The 26,834-nt window shown below is 45.0% G+C and overlaps 1 protein-coding gene across 1 annotated transcript; it reads right to left on the bottom strand.

The window, feature by feature from the left end:
• Positions 1 to 592: 592 nt before the first annotated feature.
• Positions 593 to 25,304, bottom strand: LOC109895205 (ras GTPase-activating-like protein IQGAP1). Its single transcript, XM_031818808.1, has 26 exons — positions 25,145 to 25,304; positions 24,702 to 24,862; positions 24,116 to 24,240; positions 23,154 to 23,317; positions 17,083 to 17,173; positions 16,375 to 16,542; positions 15,760 to 15,902; positions 14,812 to 14,982; positions 13,064 to 13,147; positions 12,704 to 12,775; positions 11,656 to 11,725; positions 11,132 to 11,496; positions 10,766 to 10,929; positions 10,069 to 10,293; positions 9,744 to 9,884; positions 9,183 to 9,267; positions 8,242 to 8,474; positions 7,649 to 7,781; positions 6,572 to 6,674; positions 5,639 to 5,774; positions 4,921 to 5,008; positions 2,796 to 3,005; positions 2,427 to 2,596; positions 1,748 to 1,870; positions 1,473 to 1,581; positions 593 to 1,231 (listed from the first exon to the last, which is right to left on the bottom strand). Exons 2-26 carry the CDS (start codon positions 24,821 to 24,823, stop codon positions 1,118 to 1,120), a joined length of 3,609 nt encoding a protein of 1,202 aa, XP_031674668.1. The 5' UTR covers positions 24,824 to 24,862; positions 25,145 to 25,304; the 3' UTR covers positions 593 to 1,117.
• Positions 25,305 to 26,834: the final 1,530 nt, after the last annotated feature.

The following is a 26,834-nucleotide window of genomic DNA, read 5'->3' as shown; positions in this document are numbered from 1 at the left end:
ATGTTTTAAAAAGTGTCACCATTTTTTTTTATACGTCACTGGTAATATGCATCTCACGAAACATTAAATTATTAAAGCTTTGTTTTAAAACATGTAAAACATTCTATGGACTACGGGCGAAACATAGCACAGAAAGAGCTTAGGCTCCTAGATAACTATATCCTGGTTAGGCCCAGTGTAGATTAACTTCAACACAAGGGTACACTGGTTAAAAACAAACATTTCAAACCCATTCTGACAGGGCAGTACTGTATATCACACTTTCCAGTCTTCTGAAAGGGAGCAGATTGTCATAAGGATTCTGTGCTGAGACTGTTTGTTTAGTGTACAGTGAGTGACATCTACTGGAACCTAAAGCATATCTCTCGTCATTGTTCTATAATACTGCACTCTAGACTGAGTGTGTGAACAGTTTCCTTCAGAGTGGTGAACGGAGTCAAATCAACTGAAGTCACCGTATTTTCAATTAATAGTGAATGTGTGACTAAAGAACTAAGAAACGTGATTTGCTCTGACAACGATGCTCCTTAAAAGGAAAATAAAAGTAACCTTAACTATACTTGGAGAACTGACAACACAAAGAATAAATAAGGACAGTTATTTTATAAATTTATTCAACACAAAGCATAACACATCTTTTCTACATTGATTGTTCAGTCTACTCTTGAAAGGCTATTTCCTATGCCAATAGTGGATTTGCAAGTTTCTTAAAGTTATACTGTATGACAAAATTGCTTGCGATGTCATCAACATGCAACTGTTGAATTGCGTTTCAAATTACCAGAAAACAAGCACCTGACAGACAAATCCATATCTTATACCTTTGACAGTCTTACAGTAACACAAAACGCAACAAGCACTCTGGATCCTGACGAGGATACACTTGGAGCATCCAGCAGGCTTCCGGTGGACTTTTCCTTGGCGAATAAGGCACATACCGTACGGTGAATATTCCATCTCAATAAGGCACATAATGAATACATATACTTAAAGTAGTGCGGAAGAAACCGAGCTAAGATCAGACAGCATAGAGCCAAGGCTCTCTGTTAGATGTTCTGTTCTCAGTGTCTGTAGCCCCCTCTCCTTCTCTTTCCATCCATCTCCCAGTCTCATCCATCTATTTTCCATAAAACTTCTTGTTGAGCAGGAAGATGAGCAGGTTGACATTGATGGTGGCCCTGTCGAAGAGCTTCATCACAGCCACACCCTCATACTGCAGCTGCAGGAGGTCCTGGGAGAGAGAAGAGAAGGGAGAGTAAGAGATGAGTAAGAGAGATGATGGAGAGGAAGGGAGATCACGAGAGGCAGGAAGAGGGAGAGGAGCAGAGAAAGGGGAGAGCGAGGGAGATGAGGAGAAATGGAGAAGGAATCATTTGAAAAGGTATTAAAAAAGACAGAAATATCAACCATAAAATCCCATTTGACCACCTTTTTCACATCCCAGCATCACTGTACATCATTCACATGTATACCTGGTATTCCAACTGTAACGTCTCCAAGTGCACTCCCATGAACTTGGCCTTCACATCGAACACTCCAACCGCCTCCGACGGAGAGATCTCAAAGATAACGTTCTTAAACCTGTGTGTGGGGGAGGGGATGTCACAATTGTTTGCCTAAAACTAAGGATTTGTGTGATGTCATGAGATGTATCCATATTACATCATAAATCCCATACAGCTAACTTTCAAGACAACATTTGGTAAACAATTATTAACTAAACATCCAAGGTCTATCTTTAACTTACTGGTTTGTCTGCAGGTCTTCAATCTCGATCAGCACACCCTTCTCATGGAGGCGAGCGGCGGTGTACTTCTGAGACACCTGTTTACTCTTCTTGGCCTTGGTGTCACCTGGTTTCTTTGACAGCCTGAGGGAGGGAGGGAGAGAATAGTGTCCATAACACCGTCACACATCGTAACATAGAGGAAATAGCAGTCCATGTAATGACATTCCTGCAACCTGAGTTGCTTTTCCCTCCTCTTAGAAACTTAACATTTTGGTAGTTCCATTCCATTTCAGGGTCATGTTCACTAGGTATGGAATTAAAACTGAATAAAATGGAGAGGTACTTCCTAGACTTGTCCAATAACAAACACTTGTTACGTTTTTCAACATTTTGTTAACGTGTGTCCTAATGAACACAACCCAGATGTAAAAAGTATGAAAATGGCTCCACCCAGCCCTCTAATAGGTTCAAACCCTTGACCTCTGCAGTGCAAGTTTCCCCGTCCATCTTATTCACTTAAAACAAACATTTCTGTAATAAGAATTCAGAGTTGAGCTCTTGATCCTTTATTCTACTGACACACAAAACATCCTCCGTGAACCCTGGGATTCCAACCTGCATCCCTCCGGTCACCTGCCCACCTCTCAAACCTGGAGGCTAGCGTCTTCCCTCTGGTATGAAGACAAAGGCCACTCACTTGCCCTTGTTGCTGGCCAGGTTGTCCATGCAGGTCTTGATGTACTGGTTGTAGTAGTCAATCTGGACGTTGTAGAAGGCGGTCTTGGAGTTGAGGGCAGCATTTGTCTGTTGGAGCTTCACCAGCTCCGCCTTCCTCCGCTGCCGATACCGCCGCTGGTTTCGGATGTCCTGGAACAAACACGTTATATTTTATGTGGCACATCCACAAAAACACATATACTATAAGTACCACACACACACACATCACGTGACAGACAGAAACACTGACTCTCTTTCACAAGGTACCATGACAATGTCATTGATTAGGGTCCTGGAAGTGGTTCAAGGGGTGGACACACACAGCTTCAACTAGCGAGCTGTACATTACCTTGGCGATGTCGTTAATGAGGTCCTGGTAGCGGTTCTCAGGGTGCACCTTGCCCAGCTCTGCCAGGCGCTGCAGGTTGCTCCTGATCTTGTCCTTCTTGCCCTGCAGCGTCAGGCTGTCATCCACCACCGGCTTGGCCTGCTTCATCTTCTCTGGGGTTTTGGCGTCGCGGATGGCCCGCCGCTGCATAGCACGCTGGTACTCCACTTCCTGGAAGGGGGAAAACAGGGGTGGTGTCATGTGTTGCTGTGGCGCTGGGGTGAAGATTCCCCAAGGCACAGATCTAGGATCAGCTTCCCTTCCCCCAATTCTAACCTAAACAGTAGTGGGGAAAATGCTAAACTGACTCAAGATCAGCGTCTAGGGGCAACTTCACCATATACTGTCATTGTGCACAAATCATAGTTGAATAAAGCCAAGCAAAAGTGATAACTCCTGAACCCAGAGTAGTTCTACTCAGTTGACTACTTTAAACTGGTGCAAACTACCAGTCCTTAGTGGTGTGTCCTCTCTGCTTTGCCTCTATGGCACAACGATATCATCAAAAACAGAGTGTTAGTGAGCTGCTAACTAATATTACAGGTTTACATCCTCCCCTCCCACTCAATTCAAAGGAATTTATTTGCATGGGAAACATGTTTACATTGCCAAACCAAATTAAATAGATAAACAATCCAAAATGAACAGTAAACATTACACACAAGTTAAAAGAATAGAGACATTTCAAATGTTATTATGGCTATGTACAGTGTTGTAAAAATGAGCAAATAGTTAAAGTACAAAAGGGAAAATCAATAAAAAAGTAAATATGGGTTGTATTTACAGTGGTGTTTGTGCCTCACTGGTTGCTCTTTTTTGTGGCAACTGGTCACAAATCTTGCTACTGTGATGTCACACTGTGGTATTCCACCTAATAGATATGGGAGTTTATCAACATCTGATTTGTTTTCAAATCATTTGTGGTTCTGTGTACTCTGAGGCAAATATGTGTATCTAATATGGTCATACATTTGGAAGGAGGATAGGAAGTGCATCTCAGTTTCTACCTTGTTTTGCAGTGTTGGAAAAAGTACCCAAATGTTAGTCTTGTCCCATCGCTGCAACTCCCGTACGGACTCGGGGGAAGCAAAGGTCGAGAGCCATGTGTCCTCCAAAACACGGCCCTGCCAAGCCGCACTGCTTCGACACACTGCTCCATTAACCCAATGTGTCGAAGGAAACACTGTACAGCTGGTGACCGTGTCAGCGTGCATGTGCCCAACCCCCCACAGGAGTCACTAGAGAGCAATGGGACAAGGCCAAAATCTCCCCTAACCCAGACGACGCTGGGCCAATTGTGCGGCATCATGGGCCTCCCGGTTGCAGCCAGCTGCGACACAGCCTGGGATCGAACCCGGATCTGTAGTGACACCTCAAGCCCTGCAGAGCCTTACACCGCTGCACCACTCGAGGTGCCTAAAGCCTTTTTGATATAAACAAAGCATTTGTTTTGTTTCTTTGTCAATTAGTGTGTGCAGGGTACGAAAGTTAGGCTCACAAGTATCATACCCCAAGACATGCTGAACTCTCACCATTACAATAACGGGGGGTATGATATTTATGCCTCTAACATTCATCCCGGTTCATTCAGGACTACCTGGAATCATGGTCGCATCCACAATGTAGAAGTGTTCAAAACAAGACACTTAAAGCAACTTCAATTATTTACCATTCATTTCTATTGGCCACAAAATAATCGTAAACACAACCAAGACAGCAACTGCATCCAACAAGAAGGTAGTCACAAGCTTGATTTTATCATCATTGCTAGGAACAAATCATAAAGTTGAGACTACTTTAATAGGTCCCCTAAAATGGGGGGGACTATGTACAAAAAGCGCTGTAATTTGGATGAAAATACCCTCAAATTAAAAGCTGACAGTCAGTACTTTAACCTCAGTCATTGTATCATTTCAAATCAAAGTGCTGGAGTACAGAGCCAAAACAACTAAATGTGTCACCGTCCCAATACTTTGAGCTCAATGTACTGTTTAGGCGTTATACTGCCAAGTTTACACCTTCACTATTGCACTGAAACATTTTGTCCAGGTCTCCCTCATTCATCCCTACCTCCTCAGTGTCTCACCTGTTCAGGATTGGCAGCACCCTCCAGAATCTCAGTGAGTGTTTCTCCAGGTTGGAACCGGATCACATCCACGATCAGCCGCTTGGTGCTGGAGAGAGAAAGATAGGGGGAAAGAGACATAGGAGCTATTCTAGGGTGTCAAGACAACAGTAGGTTTATTTTAGCTGCTAGAGGAAGCGTAACTTCTAGCCGGTGTGAGCAGAGCGAAAGCCACTTCATGCGATTGTTCTTGGGTGTGAGCTGAGAGTCGAAATCTGGAAATTACAACCAGAGCGAAAAAACATTCTGAGCAGCGCGAGCCTCCCGTGGAGCCGGCGCTCACACCCAGGTTTCATTTAAATTCATTGGAGCGGCTCACGCTCTGCAAAGGTTACGCCTCTAGTGTAGCAGGCTAGAAAGAGGGAAGATGAGGTTCAGCTGGGAACGCACAAACAACTGAGTCCGGGAACTCAATTTGGCCTCCTTTTGAACTAACACCTTGGATTTAATTGCTTAAAAATCTGTCCTCTCCATCTCCTCTCCTTCATCTGCACTGATTGGAAATTAAACTTGGCAGGTGAAAACAATATGGTGGCAGCTCATTATTAGGCTGGCTTCCACCTGGTCAGTTCTTTCAGATAAGAGCAGTCGAGAAGGCGAAGCGAGGACCGATTTAGACAATCGAGAAAGAGCCCTAAGAAAGTGTGTATTTTTTTTTGTATACAAATATTACTCTTACTTAAGCAGTAGAGTCCTGGCGTCCATCTCGGCATTGGCCTCTCCGGGAACATCAAACTTGTTGGCGAGGGTGAGGGACACCTCTGTCTTCCCCATCGTCTCCCTGTTGGGGTCCCCTGGGGGGAGGGGGTTCTCACCTGGAGGGAGAACAGGGGACAGTTAGAGGAGAGGAAGTTGTGTCATTTACATCCACTGTAGAATCCCATGAAGTTGTGGGGAGGATGGAAGGAAGCTCTAAGAGGGGAGAGCGATGACCGGTGAGACATTTAGAAGACTATGGTTTCTTCACTGACGGAGTAGGACAGAGCAGGACACATAGGAAACATTTATTAGGCCTGTTCCTTTCTCATCTTGCCCCTCTACATTTTACATGTATGAATATATGAACACAGCATACTTTTGTCTACGGTACCGACCCATGGGGGACTCTATGGCATATCTACGGTACCGACCCATGGGGGACTCTATGGCATATCTACGGTACCGACCGATGAGGGACTATGGCATATCTACGGTACCGACCCATGGGGGACTCTATGGCATATCTACGGTACCGACCCATGGGGGACTCTGGCATATCTACGGTACCGACCGATGAGGGACTATGGCATATCTACGGTACCGACCCATGGGGGACTCTATGGCATATCTACGGTACCGACCCATGGGGGACTATGGCATATCTACGGTACTGACCGATGAGGGACTATGGCATATCTACGGTACTGACCGATGAGGGACTATGGCATATCTACGGTACTGACCGATGAGGGACTATGGCATATCTACGGTACCGACCGATGAGGGACTATGGCATATCTACGGTACTGACCGATGAGGGACTATGGCATATCTACGGTACCGACCGATGAGGGACTATGGCATATCTACGGTACTGACCGATGAGGGACTATGGCATATCTACGGTACTGACCGATGAGGGACTCTATGGTGGGCACCTCTCCCAGGTCTTCCAGCAGCTCGTGGATGGGGTCGTTGTGCTCCGAGGCGATGGCATCCTGGTGGTCCAACAGCAGCTGGGGGGGTGGGGACGAGCAGGAACATTACAATGTGAAAATCTTTATTGTTCACACAATGTGGACATTTGCCTTTGGCTTCATATGGGAGCAAACAAACACATTATCCCTCTGTGGTACTGGCTATGAGAAAATACACTAGTTGTACAACATTTTACAAAATGACTCCATGTATAATTTGGGTTTTTCACAACAGAGAAAAAGTAAACTCACTGAGATAAGTGTGTAAGAGAGTACTCATTTATTTATGAGGGCAGAAATAAGCATGTCTTCCTGTGTGTGTGTGTGTGTGTGTGTGTAAGAGAGTACTCATTTATTTATGAGGGCAGAAATAAGCATGTCTTCCTGTGTGTAAGAGAGTACTCATTTATTTATGAGGGCAGAAATAAGCATGTCTTCCTGTGTGTGTGTGTGTGTGTGTGTGTGTGTAAGAGAGTACTCATTTATTTATGAGGGCAGAAATAAGCATGTCTTCCTGTGTGTGTGTGTGTGTGTGTGTGTGTAAGAGAGTACTCATTTATTTATGAGGGCAGAAATAAGCATGTCTTCCTGTGTGTGTGTGTGTAAGAGAGTACTCATTTATTTATGAGGGCAGAAATAAGCATGTCTTCCTGTGTGTGTGTGTGTGTGTGTGTGTGTGTGTGTGTGTGTAAGAGAGTACTCATTTTTATTTATGAGGGCAGAAATAAGCATGTCTTCCTGTGTGTGTGTGTGTGTGTGTGTGTGTGTAAGAGAGTACTCATTTTTATTTATGAGGGCAGAAATAAGCATGTCTTCCTGTGTGTGTGTGTGTGTGTGTGTGTGTGTGTAAGAGAGTACTCATTTATTTATGAGGGCAGAAATAAGCATGTCTTCCTGTGTGTGTGTGTGTGTGTGTGTGTGTGTGTGTGTGTGTGTGTAAGAGAGTACTCATTTATTTATGAGGGCAGAAATAAGCATGTCTTCCTGTGTGTGTGTGTGAGAGAGAGACTGACCGTGTGTGTGTTGATGACCTCCCCTATAGAGATGTAGATGACAGGTTTCTGAAGCGTGACCAGGTCAGAGTACTGATCCACGTTGAACTTGTCCTCCAATGACGGGACGTCACACGCCGCCAAGAAGAAACGCCTGCGGAGGGACAGAGATACAAGGAGGGTAAGAAGCTACGCACATGCCCCTCCCACCTCAGGACGCACTCTTACCAGCCATTATTTCCATGTTTAAGTTAGATGTAAATTCACGTGTCACAATCTTTGGTTGACAATTTATTTAAAAAAAGAGAAGCAACACATATTCTAACTCTTGCTTGTACAAAGCACAATTTCATGTTTTTATGATCCTGTAAATGTCTTCTGACCCATCAAACACATGCCAGGCCCCTTCAAACACATGCCAGGCCCCTTCAAAGGATCAACAATGGAACAATGTTTTTTGATCTGCATCCATTTCAACACTTAGGTGGGGATTAAATGCACCAAGATAATATTTATAGCACAAGACAGAGATAAGTGATAAATGTTTTCCATTTTAACATTTTCCATAGCATGCCCTAATGAGCACGACCCATAAAGAACGTCCTCCACTGCACCTGAACTTCTGGTAGGAGCTGCTGAGGTACTCGTTGATGGGGTTGAGGTGGGCGTTGTCCCCCAAGAACATCTTATTGGACGCGGCGTGCTGCAGCATCTTGGCGATGGAGCCCAGGTTCCGCCGTTGGTCTGTGGTCAGCTGACCTCCGGCCGACAGGTCGATGATGTCGAAGGCGTCGGGCGCCACGATGGCCGGATTCATGTAGCGGTAGTACAGCAGGTTACCCACGATCTGAACAGACACACCCCCGTTAGATAGAGCACTGTACCTCCTGTAGGCATCACAGGCAACAACAAGCCTGTCAAGGGACACCAGTGGACAGGGTTTTACTGGTTGTATAAAACTGTTGCTGTGTCCCAGTAATCTTGGACTCCTTTTCTTTATAGCCAATACATTATAGCCACTAATCTTGGACTTGAAAAGTTAAGTAATGTTCGGAGATTCAAACTTTGTAGTCAGGGAGAAAATGAGACGAGGGAAGTTTGCAGCGAAGAGGAAGGAAGGTTTTTAACAGAATTGGTATGCAGCCTGGGTGTTTGTAGAGAAGGAGGGGGGACTGTCTCACCTTGTCTCAGCAGGAGTACAGAAAGACATGTTCCAACAGAGGAGAGAAGACAAGGGAGGAGAGCATAGCTGTAGAAAGGGGAGGAAGAGAGAAGGAGAACAAGGGAGAGAGGAGAGATGGAGTTAAGGAGAGGGAAGAGAAAGAGAAGGAAACCACATTCAGTAGAAGAGTGATACCAAGTCAAGCTCACCAGGATAACAGTGCAAGTAGCAAAGTAGAGCAGAGCACCATAGAGCAGAGCTCCGTAGAGCAGAGCTCCGTAGAGCAGAGCACCGTAGAGCAGAGCACCGTAGAGCAGAGCACCGTAGAGCAGAGCACAGTTCTAGCAGTACAGTGTAACGGTTGACTATGGTATAAGAATGATATAATGACACCTTTAGAAGCTCGTCCTCTGTAGCGTCGGGGAACTTCTCATGGAGTGTGTCCTTCAGCACCTTGGAGGTGAAACGCATCCCATACCTGACACACACAAATACCTATTTCTTTACTTTTCTAGCGTGTATTTAGAACTGGTTTATTCCCTATAAGTGACCCTCTCTCATAGAAGAAGTGATAAGCATCATAACCCACAGTTGTGGTTCATGTTCTGTAGAGCAGGGATGAAAAACAGGGAGTCACAGGCTACATCTAATGTCTGCTGCTTCTCCTTTACAACATTTAAAACTAGCAATTCATGTCACAGATTCCAGGTCTAAATCACCTGTTGATAAAAAGGCAAGGTTGAGAACTAGTAGATGTGGCCCTCGAGGGCAGTAGTAGTTTGGACCAACCCCTATTAGATGAGAGCAGCATGGAAATATAAATGACTAGAATGGACATTCCCATTCAAGATGACGGGTGGACAGGCAGACAGAGTGTTCCAATCAAATTGCTGTGGTCTGAAGGGCTCTGTCCCTTCTCGTAATTCTATTGAGAACAGAGCTAGAGACACTTACGGGATTTTGTCCACAGAGACAATGATGGCGGACAGGAACTTGTCTGTGACCGTCCTCATGTTCTTGATGGACGCTTCCAGGCGAGTGCGCACCTCCTCGTGACTCATAGCCTGCTCTGGTGTTACCTCATAGGGTAGTTTACTGTTGGAGGAGAGAAGGGGGAGGGGCAAGCGGTGGTACAGAAAGGGGGGAGGGAAAGAGCGAGAGAAAGGTACACAGTCAACCACAGCTCTAATACTTTCCATCTTTGAACAGTTGACGCCAAACTCCAACTCCTCTGACAGTCTCCTCTGAACTCCATTACCCAGACTCCTCCTCCTCTCACCTGGCCTCTCCAGTTTGTGTCTCCATCTGGTTGACCCAGCTCTTGTAGATGTCCACCGGGTCAGTCTTGATGTTCAGCGTCTTGTCGTCCATGATTTCCTTGACGACAGGTGCCAGGATCTGACGCAGTGCATTCTGGCCTCGGGCGCCGCGGTTGAAGCTCACCACCATCTTGATGACCGTGGGGTTGCCCGTGACGATCTCCTGGATCTGATCCACTTTGGATCTGAGAACACAAGGTTACGAACATGTGAGACACTGCTAGACTGTATAAGTGTTTCTGTGTGACTCAGTTGGTAGAGCATAGCACTTCATCGCCAAGGCTCATGTGTTCGATTCCCGCTAGGGCTACCCATATGAAATATGCATGACTGTAAGTGGCATATGCTAAGTTAAACAGGGTGGTTCAATCCCTGAATGCTGATTGGCTGACAGCCGTGGTATATCAGACCGTATACCACAGGTATGACAAAACACTTTTTACTGCTGTAATTACATTGGTAACCAGTTTATAATAGCAATACAGTACCATGGGGGTTTGTGGTATATGGCCAATATACCATGGCTAAGGGCTGTATCCAGGCACTCCACGTTGCGTCATGCGTAAGAACAACCCTTATCCATGGTATATTGGCCATATACCACACCTCCCCAGGCCTTATTGATGAATCCGATTGTTTCAAGTATTAGCTCCTTACTTGATCTCCTCCTGCAGGGCGGTCTTGAAGAGTTTGAGCAGCAGGTACTCCTCTCTCTGGTTGGAGGCGTAGTTATACAGGGTGAAGATCACAGAGTCCATGAACTTAGTGGACTTATTCTGGGGCATCTGGAAGATCAGCTTGGCCAGGTAGGTGGGGTTGGTCTGCAGGGAGGACAGAAAGGAAACACGTTAACATCCAATCTAACCATCGTTTTCCTGTTCTGTTTCTAGTCTCTCGCTTACTGTCACATACAGTATTTTATGTTTCTCAACTGTTTGCGAGTGCGATTCCCTTTGCAGTACAGCTTTGCTAACTGTTTGAGGAGATTGATACATATATGCGTTGACACAGCATCTACAGTACCTGCAGCAGGTAGAAAAGATACTGATAGGCCTCCAGCTTGAGCCTCTTCTCCTTGCTCAGAGCCTTCAGGCCTCCTCTCTGTTTGTTCATCATCATCAGGTTGGACAGCTCGCCCTTGTTCTTCTTGGTCAGCTTGTTGCTGTGGGACACCACCTCCTGCAGGGTGATCTTGTTCTTGACCAGCAGGCCGATCTTGATGTCCATCAGGTTCAGGTCATTCTCCAGCTGCTGGTTGGAGCGGATGTTGGTGACCACCTCCTCCCGGAGCCTCATCAAGTCCAGCTCTTCCTGAAAGTCCTGGTCGCTGTGGTCCAGGAGGTGGACGAACTTGCGCACCACCGCCATGGGAGGATCGTCAGCGTTGACTGTGTGAGAGAGACAGTGAGAGACAGTGAGAGAGGGATTCAGTCAGGATGGAGTCGTATGTGGCAGAAAGAACAGCTGGGAGACGAGACTCCGTACCGAGAGAAGATGGTGAAAAGAGACAGCCAGTGGTGGGTGAGGGTTATCATCATCATACTCACTGAGTGTCTTGTAGTCGTCTCTGGCTTTGTTGGCTCTGATGAACGCCTGGATCTTCACCACATCATTGATCTGCCACAACAGAGCAAACAGCAGTCACTTCACTGATCAAGAACATGACTGTGTTCCAAATGGCACCCCATTCCCTTAATAGAGCGCTGGTCAAAAGTAGTGCACTATATAGGGAATAGGGTGACATTTGTAAAGAGAAACATTACGTTGGTAATCTGCAGTTAGTCAGGGTACAGAGAGCCATCTAGCCTAGTAACCTCATTAAGCTGAACGGACATTTAATGTGGGACGAGTGTGTCCCAAATGGCACCCAATTTCCTATATAGTACACTACTTCTGACCAGGGCCCATAGGGCTCTGGTCAAAAGTAGTGCGCCATTTGAAAATAGTGCACTATTTAGGGAATAGGGTGCCATTAGGACGCAGAGAGAGTAAATGTCAGTGGATGTGTCAGGCGAGGATATAAAGAGTTAGATGTGATGTCATTCAGTGAATACAGAAGAGTAGAGAACAGACAGCCCTGGGGCACACCATATAACTACAACTCACCTCAATCACATTTATGTAGGACTTTTCACAAAATTGACAACGTGCGTAGCTGTTACCTGGGCTAGAGTCAAGTAGTAGCATAGTAACAAGGCAACATTCCCTGGCAGCAGGAAACCTTAACAGGAACCAGACTCTACAAGCTACTGGACCTTTGTCAAAGATTCATACTCATTTTACAGAAATATCTTCTTTTAAAAAAAAATAGTAATTAACCTTCAAACTCAACTCTGGACCTGGAAGCCAGTTCCACTGCGTTTTTTCATTGTTCCCCTCTAATCAGGGACTGATTTAGACCTGGGACACCAGGAATTCATTATCAGGTAGAACAGAAAATCAGCAGGCTCCAGATCTCGTAGGGTAACAGTTGAGTACCCCTAATATCAAATGGTTAACATTTGTTCAATCTGGGATTCAAACTAACCGCTACTAATACATTTAAATGACTTGTGTATCTTGTACAATAAGGGTTAACTAAATACATCAACTCACATGGTCCTTGAAGTGCTTCAGGCGGTCTCTGTACTTCTTGCGAGCTTGGTGCATCCTCACCATCGACTGGATCTAAAACAATAACTCAACTAGGTCAATACTAAAAAAGATTTGAAATTCACCAAAAACCTCAGACTTAAAGGAAAAGCAGCAACACAGGCTCATGTTCATTAAGGCCCAAAAGAAAATGGACTGAAACAGGGAGGGACAACCTGGCCTTGTCCAAAAAGAAAAGTAAATGTTTATTTTGCAAAGCGTTTAGAACGTTGCATGCCCCAATGAACAGGACCCACCAATCAAGGTCCTGTATTGTTGTTTAATTATAAAGATGGCTACACGTACAGTAGGTGGAGACCTTACCTTTACAGCATCCTCGCTGTGGTCATTCAGGTACTCCTTCCTCTTTATGTAGACCTTCCTCTGCTTGTAGCCTCTAAAATGAGCCTGTAAGATACAGACAAATATACAGGACCAGTGTTAAGCACAAGAGCATTTTTAGGGCCAAATTCACAGACGGTCTGTGTCCTAGACTAAAAATCATGCTCAATGGAGAATCACCATTGAAAGTGCTCTTAGACCAGGCTTAATCTGAGTCTGAGAAAGTGTCCCTTAAAGTGAAACATGGCAATAAAGTGGTAGAATGTTCTCTTTAAAATGTCAGCAGTTCCCACTTGGCCCAAAGCCTTCAGTGTTTGCAGAACTGGGTAGATACTGTTGAAGGCTTAGGGCTAAGGGAATGATTTGAGACTGGCTGTGTAGCACTGGGGTTGTGTATGTTCTATCACATCCAGACATGATTTTTATTTAACTAGGCAAGTCAGTTGAGAACAAATTCTTATTTACAATGACGCTCTAGGAACAGTGGGTTAACTGCCTTGTTCAGGGGCAGAACTACAGATTTTAACCTCGTCAGCTTGTCGTAGCAGAATCAGAATCAGTTAGGTAACATTGATAAATAAGATGTTATATCAACTTTCAGAAATATGCTTATGTGGGAAAGTTACTTGGGCCCCAGAGAGGGGAGAGGTCAGGCTTGTCTTCATATGTGAACAGATGATTGAGGGGGAACAATTATCTCTTGGCTCCACAATGTCTGTACACCAGTCACTCCCTACTTTTCCCATTTGGGGGGGGGGGGGGGGGGGGGGGGAGTATGACAATGTCTGGAACCACTGTATGTCCCCTCTGATGTCCAAACTTGTCTTTCATGGTATATGACCTAGAGGCTCACTCCTCTCCGTGAGTTGTCCTGGAGGGATTGTATTTGAGATGGGAGAATCTAGAATTGACAATTGATATATGCCATTGGATGAGGTAATGTTTTGGTAATATCAAGAACGAGAAGTAGAACCTCGTCTAAGAGCAAACTGAACGATAATTTATAGCCAATGCTGTCTGGCTATGGGATACTCATCTCTCAAGTAAAAGTCTTCCTTTGTGCAGTTTTCCTAAGACCTGTGGTTCGTCATTGTGAGTTGAGGGGTGGATCTTTGCTATCTGTTGCCATTATGTTGACACTCTCAGAATTAATTTATTGACACTGAATTGATCTGAGAGTCAAAGGGCTATGGTGAAGCTCATATTACTAAAATATTAAGTTTAAAGTATAACTCTGACTTTTGTGTGGTTTGTAAACTCTCCTTTCACTTAGTAATACAGGAAATTACCACGACAAGCTCGGGGGTTCGATCCAGCAACTTTTCGGTTACTAGTCCAAGCTCTACCTGCCTCCCCTGGAGTCCCATAGGCATATAGAATTAGGAGTCCCATAGGCCGGCACACAATTGGCCCAGCGTCAGCCGGGTTTAGGCCATCATTGTAAATAAGAATTTGTTCTCAACTCACTTGCCTAGTTAAATAAAGGTCACATTTAAAATATACACATTTTCAAAGGGTGTACTGTGAAATGTGTAATGACTATGGGTGAATCTCAATTGTATTTCCTTGATTGCTCGCGCCCCCTCTCCTCGCCTCCTTCTCAAAGCGCATTGAAGGAGAAGATCCGAGGGGAGGAATCTTTGAGAAGGAGATGAGAAAGGATTTGAGGAATCAAGGAAATATTGAGATTCACTCCATGTCCAAAGGAAGGGAAGAGTTTGACCTCTGACCTGTATGGTGGTAATGGCTGGGTCCTGAGATTTCAGGAAGTCTTTTCTCTCCTTCAGGCCTTTCCTCACCAGGTAGCCACGGCATCCGGCCTGCAGCTTGGCAATCAGACTCTCATTGGCCAGCCACAGCTGCTCCCGGTTGTAGGTGGTGGTCACCCCGGAAACCACAGACTGATTGACAACACAGAGAGCCAGTCACACACAGGGCCATTTACATAATGACATACTATCAACACAGCTTTAGGGGTGGCAGTGGAAGGTGTGTCTGTTTTTAGCAAAAGAGATGGGAGTTAAGTGAGAATGATAAAGGAAAATCTCAAATGGCAAATTCACCTAATCATACAGATACCAAGAAAGTAGTCTGTATGGACCATGACAGTATTCAGACTTGGGATCCACACACTTAACTACTAATATATATATTTGATTAAGGTCTGAGTTGCGCACAATGATCTCAACTATACATTTGCTTGCATGAGCATAAACAATGTAAGACTTGAGGTTGTCCACTTAGCTACGGAGGAGTTTAGCATTAGCATTTCCTTTAAAAACAATGGGAGTGGTAGGAGGAGCGCTGTTAGCATGCTCCACAAAGCTACATCACTACAACACCACAGTACTGCGGCCTGTTCAGCTGGGTGCAGTGTTACAGATCGTCCACATAGAAAAGCATTTTGTAGAACAGAGTCTCATGTAAGAGGGAATCATGCACGTTCTATTCATTACAATCCTATCTACAAGGTTCTGAATGTTTCACCTCAATGAATACAGCCAGAGAGGAAGAGGCAAAGCCCTGTATGGTGTAGGGTGAAATTGCCCCTAGACACGGTCAGTCTTACATTTTCCCCACCAATGGTTGACGTTATGATTTGGGCAGGAGGAACTGATCCTAGCTCTGTACACAGGGGAAACTTCACCCCAGGGCTCCCAGTATCCATCTTAGCCTACCTGGATGTCCTCCTTGTTGAGCTGGGTGTTGTTCTGGAGGAAGTCTGCAGGTTCAGTCCAGGAACCCTCTCCTGTCTTCAGGTTGTAGTAGTAGTTGTGTCCTCCCTTCACCCAGTGCTTCATCCAGTCACTGCCGTTGTCACCTGGAACATGAACACAGCGTTATGGACATATTTCTCACCAAGTTATTTACAGACTGTACATCTTGATATATCTAGCTCCATCCATCTGTCAGTCAGGGAACCATGTATACCTCGTCTGTTGTACTAAAGCAAGTGATCAAGCTCCTTTATATCTGCAGTTCCTGGGTAAGAAACATCTTTTGACTATGAACATTAACTTGCTCTGGCTGATGCCATTTAGTCACAACTACTAATGGAACCTACATGTTCCTGCACTAACTCCATTGTAGAAGAAACTAATTGCAGGTAATGAACACAAAACAATAAAAGTAATGAAAGAAAACTGGCCACAGTGTGTGACTGTGGCCCAATGGCACCCAATGCCCTATATAGGGCATATACAGTATATCCCCCTCCATAGAGGTCTGGTCAATAGTGCACTATGTAGGGAAAAGGGTGCCATTTGGGATGCAGCCATGACCATCCTCCTCACCATCCTGGGTCTTGTCCTGTTTGATCTTGGCCAGGTCGTCCTGGTAGTTCTGGACACACTCAGGGGTGACTCCGTAGAGGCCGGCCCCAGGGGAGCGCAGCGCAGCCAGGGTCTTAGGCGCCTCGCCACTGTCCACCGCTCTGTTGATGGCCTGGATGGCCTGGGAGACTGATGAGGAAACAGGGAGACTAGTCTTTTTTTTTTAGCAAGGTTTTTTTACTTGGTTTTTCAGTATTTCATCATACTCTACTTACAGGAAATAGCTTGGAACCAAACCTGTGTTCAAATAGTATGTGTTCTTTCAAATACCTTCGCTGTGTTTGATTGAGATTGCCTGACACGATGGAACCAATGGAATAGTCCCAAATGTGCTAAGCTTGCCCTTCTGAAACACTGGAAAAATGGAATAGTCCCAAATGTGCTAAGCTTGCCCTTCTGAAACGCTGGACAAATGGAATAGTCCCAAATGTGCTAAGCTTGCCCTTCTGAAACGCTGGAAAAATGGAATAGTCCCAAATGTACTAAGCTTGCCCTTCTGAAACGCTGGAAAAATGGAATAGTCCCAAATGTGCTAAGCTTGCCCATATGACACTTCAGGCAGTCAATCAAATGTATTTGAAATAAAACAGATACTATGTGAACCCAGGTCTGCTTGGAACCCTGAGGAAAAGGTGCTTGTGGGACAGCTAGGGTGTGTACTATTCTTACACTGCAAGGCCTCCTGGGTATCCTTATTGGACATCAGTACGGCATTCTGGATCTCATCCAACCAGAGCACAGCAGAGGGGTCCTCGGTCTCCTGGAAGAACAGTGAGGTGGTCAGTCTAACTCCAAAACAGCACACACCCACCCACCGGGTCTGCAGCATATTTACTGCCATTCTACTGAATTACCACTGGAGGGCGATCTCCTCCTGCTGAATAAGAGGACTTGGGTCTAAATGGCATCCAACCACAATGGCATGAGACCACAGGAAAGGGAACTCTATGGACTAGTACAGGGTGTCATGCCCACACAACTTACAACAGAATTCCATATGAAAATGCAGGACATTGGTCATTCCACTTATTTCAACAGAAATCCAATTCAAATCGCAGAAGATGGAGAACAGAAGTCAATAATGGCTGATGTTATAAACCAAACATCTGATAGCACTAAACACCTGCTTAGTGTAAAGGCCTACAGCAGGCAGTGAGAATCTACATCTTTAGTCTGATATCTAAGTTGCAGAAGTATGAAATACCTCTCATATCAGTCCACATTCCTGCAACAGCATTCCCTCCCTGTGTATACTCTTGGCCATCAAGACAAGTCAATTGGATGAGCATATTAGCTAACTGAAACCATGACATGAGTTTGTCAAGTCTGTGTTTTAAGTACGCAGTAGCACAGACAGCTAGCTAACTCTCTCTCTCTGCTAGCTGGTTTCCGGAGGGAGCGGGGCTAGCTGCTAATAGGCCAACAGGACAGGCCCTCTTTGTGCCTCCCCCACCTACCTGGCCCTCCCCCACCTACCTGCAGTGTTTCAGGGGAGGGGGGCTGGGAGAGACCGATACCAAAACTCTAGGTAGGTGTGGTTCTTTGTGCAAGCCAGGTAGGCAGGTAGTGGCTGCGCTAGCAACATTCAGGGTGAAGTTTCCCCTAGATGCTGATACAGGGTCAGTCTTGTATTTCCCACACAAATGGTTAAGGTTAGGATTGGGGTGGGGAAGCAGATCCTAGAGCTCTACCTAAGGGGAACACTGGCTCTCAATCCGTCAGTGGCAGGATAGCTTTATTGACAGTAATTAAGGGGTTAGTGCTAATTCATATTGGTTTGGAAATCAGCCTTGCAGCTGGGGGCAGGTAAGCGATACAGAAAGGGTGTGGTGCCAGAGAGGGGATGGGAGTAAAAGGACACATCTTATTAACTAGGACTCCTGACAAACACACAACTGCTGGGTTGTGTTCATTAGGCACCAAACAGAAGAAAACAGACTAAAACAGGGAGGGACTGAAACGCTCAATTTATTACAACAGATTTTTAAATGTTTCACTGTGTGCCCTTATGAACCATGATCAGAATAGAGGAAGTGAAAGCCGATAGGGTGGTGTTCTTAGCCAGTGAACCCTCCCTTCATTGCCTCAGTAATGCAGTCTAGTCCCTACATGTCCTTAAAATATATAAATATATATATATAAAGTCTTCCTACAGAGAAGTCCTCTATTCCAGGATGTTGACTGGTATCAGAGGAGTCAGTGGTCACAACACAGCTTGCAAACGTACACATATCACAACACAGCTTGCAAACGTACACATATCACAACACAGCTTGCGAACGTACACATATCACAACACAGCTTGCGAACGTACACATATCACAACACAGCTTGCGAACGTACACATATCACAACACAGCTTGCGAACGTACACATATCACAACACAGCTTGCGAACGTACACATATCACAACACAGCTTGCGAACGTACACATATCACAACACAGCTTGCAAACGTACACATATCACAACACAGCTTGCAAACGTACACATATCACAACACAGCTTGCAAACGTACACATATCACAACACAGCTTGCAAACGTACACATATCACAACACAGCTTGCGAACGTACACATATCACAACACAGCTTGCAAACGTACACATATCACAACACAGCTTGCAAACGTACACATATCACAACACAGCTTGCAAACGTACACATATAACAACACAGCTTGCAAACGTACACATATCACAACACAGCTTGCGAACGTACACATATCACAACACAGCTTGCGAACGTACACATATCACAACACAGCTTGCAAACGTACACATATCACAACACAGCTTGCAAACGTACACATATCACAACACAGCTTGTGAATGTATACATATCACAACACAGCTTGTGAATGTATACATAACATAAAAACATCACAACACAGCAAGTGCACATGCAGCCCATGGACACACACAGTGAGCATGAGTCACACACACAGAGCCGTACATGCTTTAATGATGATGTGAGCGATGAAGCTGGACTCGTACAGAGCTCCAGACTTGTCCCCCCCACTGTGTTTACTTTGGCCGTCAAGCTGAACCCTCAGACCACAAGACTGGCACAGAAAAATATCACAGGCTGTACATGGATGTCTGGCATCACATGAACAATCCCTGATGAAACATCAGCGTCTGAGAAGGAAATCTGGGCCGTGTTCAGAAGGCACGACGTGGAGTGAAACAGGGACACACTATCTGAACTTGTCCAATAAGAAACTCATTTTCTTTTACAAACATTTTGCTGCGGCGTGCTCTAACAAACAGGGGCCTATAGTCACACACTAGAAACCTAGATGTGTATACAAAACTATATCTCAAACCTATTGCTCTATGGTCCACCAAAAGGCTAAAGAATTCATTAGTGAATCATTGCACAAAAGTATAGATCTACAGTAGGTCTAGAGTCTGAAATCAGATTCTATGTATTAACCTGGGGCCTGTTCAGGAGGGCGTGATGTTACAGAAAAGAATAGAACAGATACAGCCAGATATGATCTGAAAGTTCCACCATAATGAATATACCCCTGTGTTCGTTCTCCTTCAACAGCTCCCATTCCTTCCCATCTGCTACTATCCCCATGTCCCATCAACCCCCTCCACCTGCAGCTGTGGAGCACATGAGCAGCATCAGTCCTTTGAAATCCAGCCGGAACCTCTTGTTTCTAACAACTTCCTGTGTCTGTGCCACGTGTCTGACTGAGTCATCCAAATCTGAACAAGTCCCTCCTAGAGCAGGACTTTCAGCCATGGATTTGATCCTTTGGAGACAATGAAGATACTTGACCCCTACGTGTGTGTACACACGGAGTATACCAAACATTAGGAACATCTTCCTAATATTGAGTTGCACCCCCCTCCTTTTGCCCCCAGAACAGCCTTAATTCACCGGGGCAGGGACTCAAGTGTTCCATGGGGATGCTGGCCCATGTTGACTCCAGTGCTTCTCACAGTTGTGTGAAGTTGCCTGGATGTCCATTAGGTGTCGGACCCTTGTTGATACACATAGGAAACTGTTGAGTGAAAACCCAGCAGTGTTGCAGTTCTTGACACAAACCGGTGCACCTACTACCATACTCTGTTCAAAATATGTTGTCTTGCCCAATCACCCTCTGAATGGCAGATAAACAATTCATGTCTCAAGGCTCAAAAATCCTTCTTCATCCTGTCTCCTCCCCTTTATCTACACGGATTAAAGTGGATTTAACAAGTGACATCAATAAGGGATCACAGCTTTCACCTGGTCAGTCTGTCATGGAAAGAGCAGGTGTCTGTAATGTTTTGTACACTCAGTGTATGTCTGTCGGTCTTGTCCAAAACCAACCCACCACAAAGGAGAATGCTCCCCTCAGTTATCAGAACCATGGAGGGGCCACGAGAGCCCCAGGTGAAACCAACTAAATGGGTCTACTATGAAAAGTCCCCTTCTGATATAGTGCTCAGCTTCGTGCCCTTTTAAGGAAGCAGACAGAGTAGTCCTGGCTTGTTATTTCCTATGCCTGTGAAAAAGATCACCAGGGAAATGGCTTGCTTTCTTTACCACTCCCCTCCTCCCTCGCTCTCCTTCCTTCCTTTCTTCTTTCCCTAAAAGCGTGATTTGGAAAAAGGTCTTGGCAAACAAACGTCACATTGCCACGACGGGAACGCTTGAGATGTGACCGGCCCATTGTTGACAATTAAAACATTCTCCCGCACACTGGCTGTGAGAGTACAAGGGCGGAGGCCAACTTCTATAGGCCAACTTCTAACAGGAAAAATTGTGAGAAATACACACACTGTGGACACTTTCTATTTAATGCTTCTGGCCTTAAGTTTTAGCAATGATGAGTCATTCTGGTTAAAAACTTGGACAAGCCAGCTTCTGTGGAAAGTGCAGCTCACTGAGCTAAACTAAAGCTTTGGCCCAATAACTATCAGAATTTCCTAATATGTGACTTCTCTGTGTGGTTCTACATCTACAGTCTTCCCCACAGCAGTTCACATCGGCACTTTTGTCTGTGGTAAACCATGGCCCTTACCCTTTTGACCCCACCTGCATCTTCTACAGTCTTGTTTCTGTTTTACCAGCAAACACAACCAAATGTGGGACTAGAGTGGTGACATCATATGGGACCATTACATAGATGTGCACATACAAGAACAACGACACTCATCACCCCACCCAGGCAAGATAACACAGTTAAGTTAGTCAGAGGTTGTGTGTGTGTGTGTGTGTGTGTGTCAGGTCTAATGAGTTTATGGCTTGTATCTGCACTAATCTACTTCCCAGTAACAAGACTGATAGTCTCGGTCAGCCCGTTTGGCTTTGAATTGGGCTGTAGAGTTTGACTGCTGTACATAAAGGCTATTTTAGTCAGTCCTTTTGTTGTTAAGTTGAAAGAAAGGAGAAAGAGGGAGTGAGATGAAAGAGAGTTCACTTGCTTTGGCAATATTAATGTTTCCCATGCCAATAAAGCTCTTGAATTAAATTCAAATGATAAAGGGAAAAGACCAGGGGAAGGAGAGTCAAAAAGAGAGAGAATGAAAATGAAAGAAAAGATGGGGGTGCGAGACAGACAGGAAGTGAGTGGGAGGGGTAAGCAGGACCAGCCGGGGGAGCAGAAAGCATGATCACACCATGACATCACTGAGGGGGGTTAGTGGGAGTCATGTGGGGATGATGGGGCTGAATCACATGGAGTCAGTCCACTGTCCCTCAGGACATCAGCCAAGAAAACACCACTCAAAAATAATATTTATACACAGACTAACAATTATATTTACGCATGACTACAATAATATTCTGGTTGTTTAGAGATGTGTATATTAAAAGAAAGTTAAAGAAATGTTTACTTATAGTACAGAGCCTGTAGTCCTTAAGGTAGCCCCATCCACTTCTGACACCAATGTTGCCAATTTTTATAAACCATACTTATTAAGCATATGTTGGAACAAAGGTTAGGCACTATATTTGAAGGTCTGTCTTAGAGACACACTCAACAAACTATTGAAAAAACACCTGTGAACTAACTGTAGATGAGCTATATTTGCATACAGTGCCTCGGGTGTTTGTATAATGCCGACGTAGCATTGTGCACTCCAACACACCCCTGCCGACCTCGGGACCTATCCATCACCAAGCAAACAGACGCTTTGACGAGAAACTGCTGCTCTACTCAACTGTAAACAAGTGTTAAATATCTACAGTACCACATGATCTGCTTCTACTTTGCATATTACATGCAAATAGTTGGGTCAAGTGTGTTTTTGCATCAAACTTTCAATTTTCTGTAATTTTAGGTCAAAAAAGCCTATCAGATGAAAACATCTGCAGGGCTCTATGCTAGTGTGATTCAAGGGCATCCAACACCGATGCTCAAACTCCCATCAGTCAGTAATGGTCTGAAACCAGACAGACTCCCATCAGTCAGTAATGGTCTGAAACCAGACAGACTCCCATCAGTCAGTAATGGTCTGAAACCAGAGACAAGCACAGAAGGAGAAAGTGGAGGAGTCTAACACCTCTACCCAGGTGACTGGTCCAGTTCATTACAATGAGGTGAAAAAGACACTGTCCCAGTAAAGCAGAAAGGAGAGGGTGTAATATGGGTTTGTGCGCTACGTAAAGTGTGTTTAAGGTGTGACATGAGTCAAGCAGCTCAGTGCCAAAACCAACCCAGTCAAGCAGCTCTGTGCCAAAACACACCCATTGTGTGTGTGTGTGTGTGTGTGTGTACACACATGAATTGGTCCTTACATGTGCCTTCTCCCTGCGCGCCTCAAGCAGTTTGTCGTAGTAGTGCTGGGCGACAGAGGGGTCTACGTCTGTTAGCTTGGCTGCAGAGTGCAGGAGGGCTTCTAGGGTGTTCTGTGGGTCTCCCCCATCCAGAGCTTCGTTGATCTGACCGATGGCCACAATACCTACACACACATACAAAGGGTTGATTAAGAGAACACATCTTTACTGTTAGCAAAGGACAAATCCTTTGAAGCATTTATGAGCACAAGGGCATATAATACATCACAAGTGACAAACATAAGGATTAGCCTGAGACATAGATATGGGAAGGTAGAAGAGACAATCTGGTATGTTAGACACTTTAAAACCCATATGTTAGCATTGTCCATCTATTAGTGGAAGAGATCTATTTTGAAAAAGTAATGCTATCTTTTTAAAGATCTTATGACACCACTGTTTCTATGACATCACCGTTATGTTCTCTTTTTCAACTCAGACTTCAGACTGATGAGGAATGTTCATAGAGTTGCATAGAGGGTGCACTTGGCCCAAAGCCTGTTTAGCTTGGGCATCACCGTTGACTGCTTTCACAGCACTGCCAATGTCACACTAGAGGACATTATAAAGATAGGAGATGAGCTCTCATGTACTTCTCTATGGGAATGTCTCAGACTTTCAAACATGTTGAGGAATACTGAGGTCAAGTGATCTTGAAAAGCCAAATAAATGGAGGTGGAGTGACTCATTATCAGTGGTCTCCTCTTTCAGAACTATTTTATGGTTACACGTCTTGGAAGTAGAGTTCTGCTGTGTGTGTGTGTGTGTGTGTGTGTGTGTGTGTGTGTGTGTGTGTGTGTGTGTGTATGTATGCATGTATGCATGTATGTGTACATGCATTCTGGCAAGTATGTGCATGTGTGTTCCTGCAAGTGTGCGCACGTGTGTTTGCGTGTGTGCATGCAAGTGTGTGGTCCACTCACGTTCGTGCTCCTCCTGTATGGTCAAGTTGACCTGGTCAACACAGGCCTGGATGTCGTTCCAGGTCAGATAGTCACTGCCTTCCTCCCTGGCCACTGCCTTCAGCCTCATCAATTCATCCATATACCTGAGACACCAACACCAGGGTTAATGAGTGCTGATCCTAAATTAATGGGAATTATTGTTACCATCTCATCTCTTCTAATTCTAACTAACCTCATAGTTACAGACTAACCAGTCAACTGAAAAGACAACATTAAACCTCATAGTTACAGACTAACCAGTCAACTGAACAGACATCAAACCGGGACATTTATTGAGTGCCAGAAAATGATTTACTGTCGATTACAGACGTACATGTTTACTACAACGTAAATGTAGTTGTCATCAGCAACAAAAACATGACAGGCGTTTACAAGATCTGGTTAGAAAACACATTAATACATCATTTATAGTTTCATATCTCTGAGGTTACTGTAGATGGTGCCAGTCTATCCAAATCTGGGATTGAGGCCTGAAGATGTCTTCAAAGGCATACAGCAGGATCTACACAACTAGTGACAGACAAGTGTCTGCCTCTGTGCGTACCTCTGTGCGTATTCGTCCTCTACGTTACTGAGTCCAGTAACGGCGCTGGCCAGTTGTCTCCACATGGAATTCCGGTCGCCCACGTCCAACGCCCTATTTATCAACACCACTGACGACAACATCTCCACGGCAACCAGCAGCTCCGGATGGGACAGAGAACCCTTGGGGAACACAACCAGAACGTTCAACTAATCCATACTTCTGATACATTTATCAATATATTGTACTTAAGTCATCAATATAGTTGCCTTCTAATGCACAACCATGTTGAACCCTGTGCATCACTGACAGTTTAGCTAACTAATATGTCTTTCTGAAAATATATTTCAAGATGTATTGTCAATAAGTACAATCATCAATACAGTTGTAATGCCTGACAAAGACCAACTGTGTCTCACATCGATTGAGACAGTGTGTGTGCATTAGTGTGTGAGTGCGCGTACATCTGGGCTCTGCTGCTGCAGGCTGGTCAGCTCTCTCTGATAGAGGTCGGCAGCGCTGGGGTAGACCTCGGGCAGCTGGGCATCAGGGTTTCATCAGCTCTGCTGCCGTGTTCTCGGGCACACCCGCTCTGACGGCCGCGTTTATCCTCTCCACCGCCTGCAACACTATATACACAGAGAGACAGGGTGAGGAACAAGATTAAATACACAACACAGAGAGACAGGGTGAGGAACAGGATTAAATACAGAGACAGGATTAACACACTAGACAGAGCGATACAGGGTGGCAAGTATTTTTTGAGCATGTTCTGTAGCAATACTAGTGGAAACAGATTGAATCAGTAAGTGGTTGTATATAGGGGAAGAGAGGTAGAGGGGAAGTGTAACCCAATCCTTGCGGCAGTTGTGAAGTGAAAAATAAGCTAAAACGTCAACAAGCAAAAATAAACCTCTTTAAATACACAGCACAAAGAGAGAGACACAAAGGGTCCAACCCACAAACGGAACACAGAGTAGCCTGACTATACGTAGGGTTAAAACCATGTGGAAAAGACACGTGATAAGCATACTGCAATCAGCACAGGAACATGAAACAGCCAGTGATATGGGTAACTAAAGGGTAAACTGCAGTGTTCTGCTGCAGGCCATGTCCTCATGAGGATAACGTGAACACCAGTTGGTAATGAGTGAAGAGGTAACCCTAAGGTAGTTTCCCCACCAGTGCAGTTAAAAAGTGATTATCCTGTGTTGTGTATGAGTGTGCAGCCCATTCTAGAAGTATTCAGACCTTTACTTTAACCACACTTACGTTACAGCCTTATTCTTAAATGGATGACATTGGTTTTTTCACTCAATCTACACACAATACCCCATTATGACAAAGCAAAAACAGGTTTTTAGAATAAATGTTTTTTTAAATATCACATTTACATAAGTAATCAGACCCTCTACTCCTTTGTTGAAGCACCTTTGGCAGCGATTACAGCCTCGAGTTTCTTGGTCATGACGCTACAAGCTTGGCACACCTGTATTTGGGGAGTTTCTCCCATTCTTCTCTGCAGATCCTCTCAAGCTCTGTCAAGTTGGATGGGGATCGTCGCTGCACAGCTATTTTCAGGTCTCTCCAGAGATGGGTTCAAGTCCGGGCTCTGGCTGGGCCACTCAAGGGAATTGAGACTTTTCCTGAAGCCACTCCTGCGTTGTCTTGGCTGTGTGCTGAGGGTCATTGTCTTGTTGGAGGGTGAGCCTTCTCCCTAGTCTGAGGTCCTGAGCACTCTGGAGAAGACTTTCATCAAGGACCTCTGTACTTTACTCCATTCATCTTTCCCTCTATCCTGACTAGTCTCCCAATCCCTGCCGCTGAAAAACATCCCAACAGCTTGATGCTGCCATCACCATGCTTTACCGTAGGGATGGGGCAAAGTTTCCGCCAGACGTGATGCTTGGCATTTAGCCCAAAGAGTTCAATCTTGGTTTCATCAGACCCCATAATTTGTGTTTCTCATGGTCCAAGAGTCCTTTAGGTGCCTTTTGGCAGGCTCCAAGCAGGCTGTCATCTGCCTTTTACTGAGGAGTGGCTTCTTTCTGGCCACTCTACCATAAAGGCCTGATTGGTAGAGTGCTGCAGAGATGGTTGTTCTTCTGGAAGGTTCTCACTATCTCCACAGAGGACTCTGGAGCTCTGTCAGAG

The sequence above is a fragment of the Oncorhynchus kisutch genome, unplaced genomic scaffold (assembly GCF_002021735.2).
Source record: "Oncorhynchus kisutch isolate 150728-3 unplaced genomic scaffold, Okis_V2 scaffold1628, whole genome shotgun sequence".
Classification (NCBI taxonomy): domain Eukaryota; kingdom Metazoa; phylum Chordata; class Actinopteri; order Salmoniformes; family Salmonidae; genus Oncorhynchus; species Oncorhynchus kisutch.
This window is presented reverse-complemented; position numbering and strand designations above follow the sequence as displayed.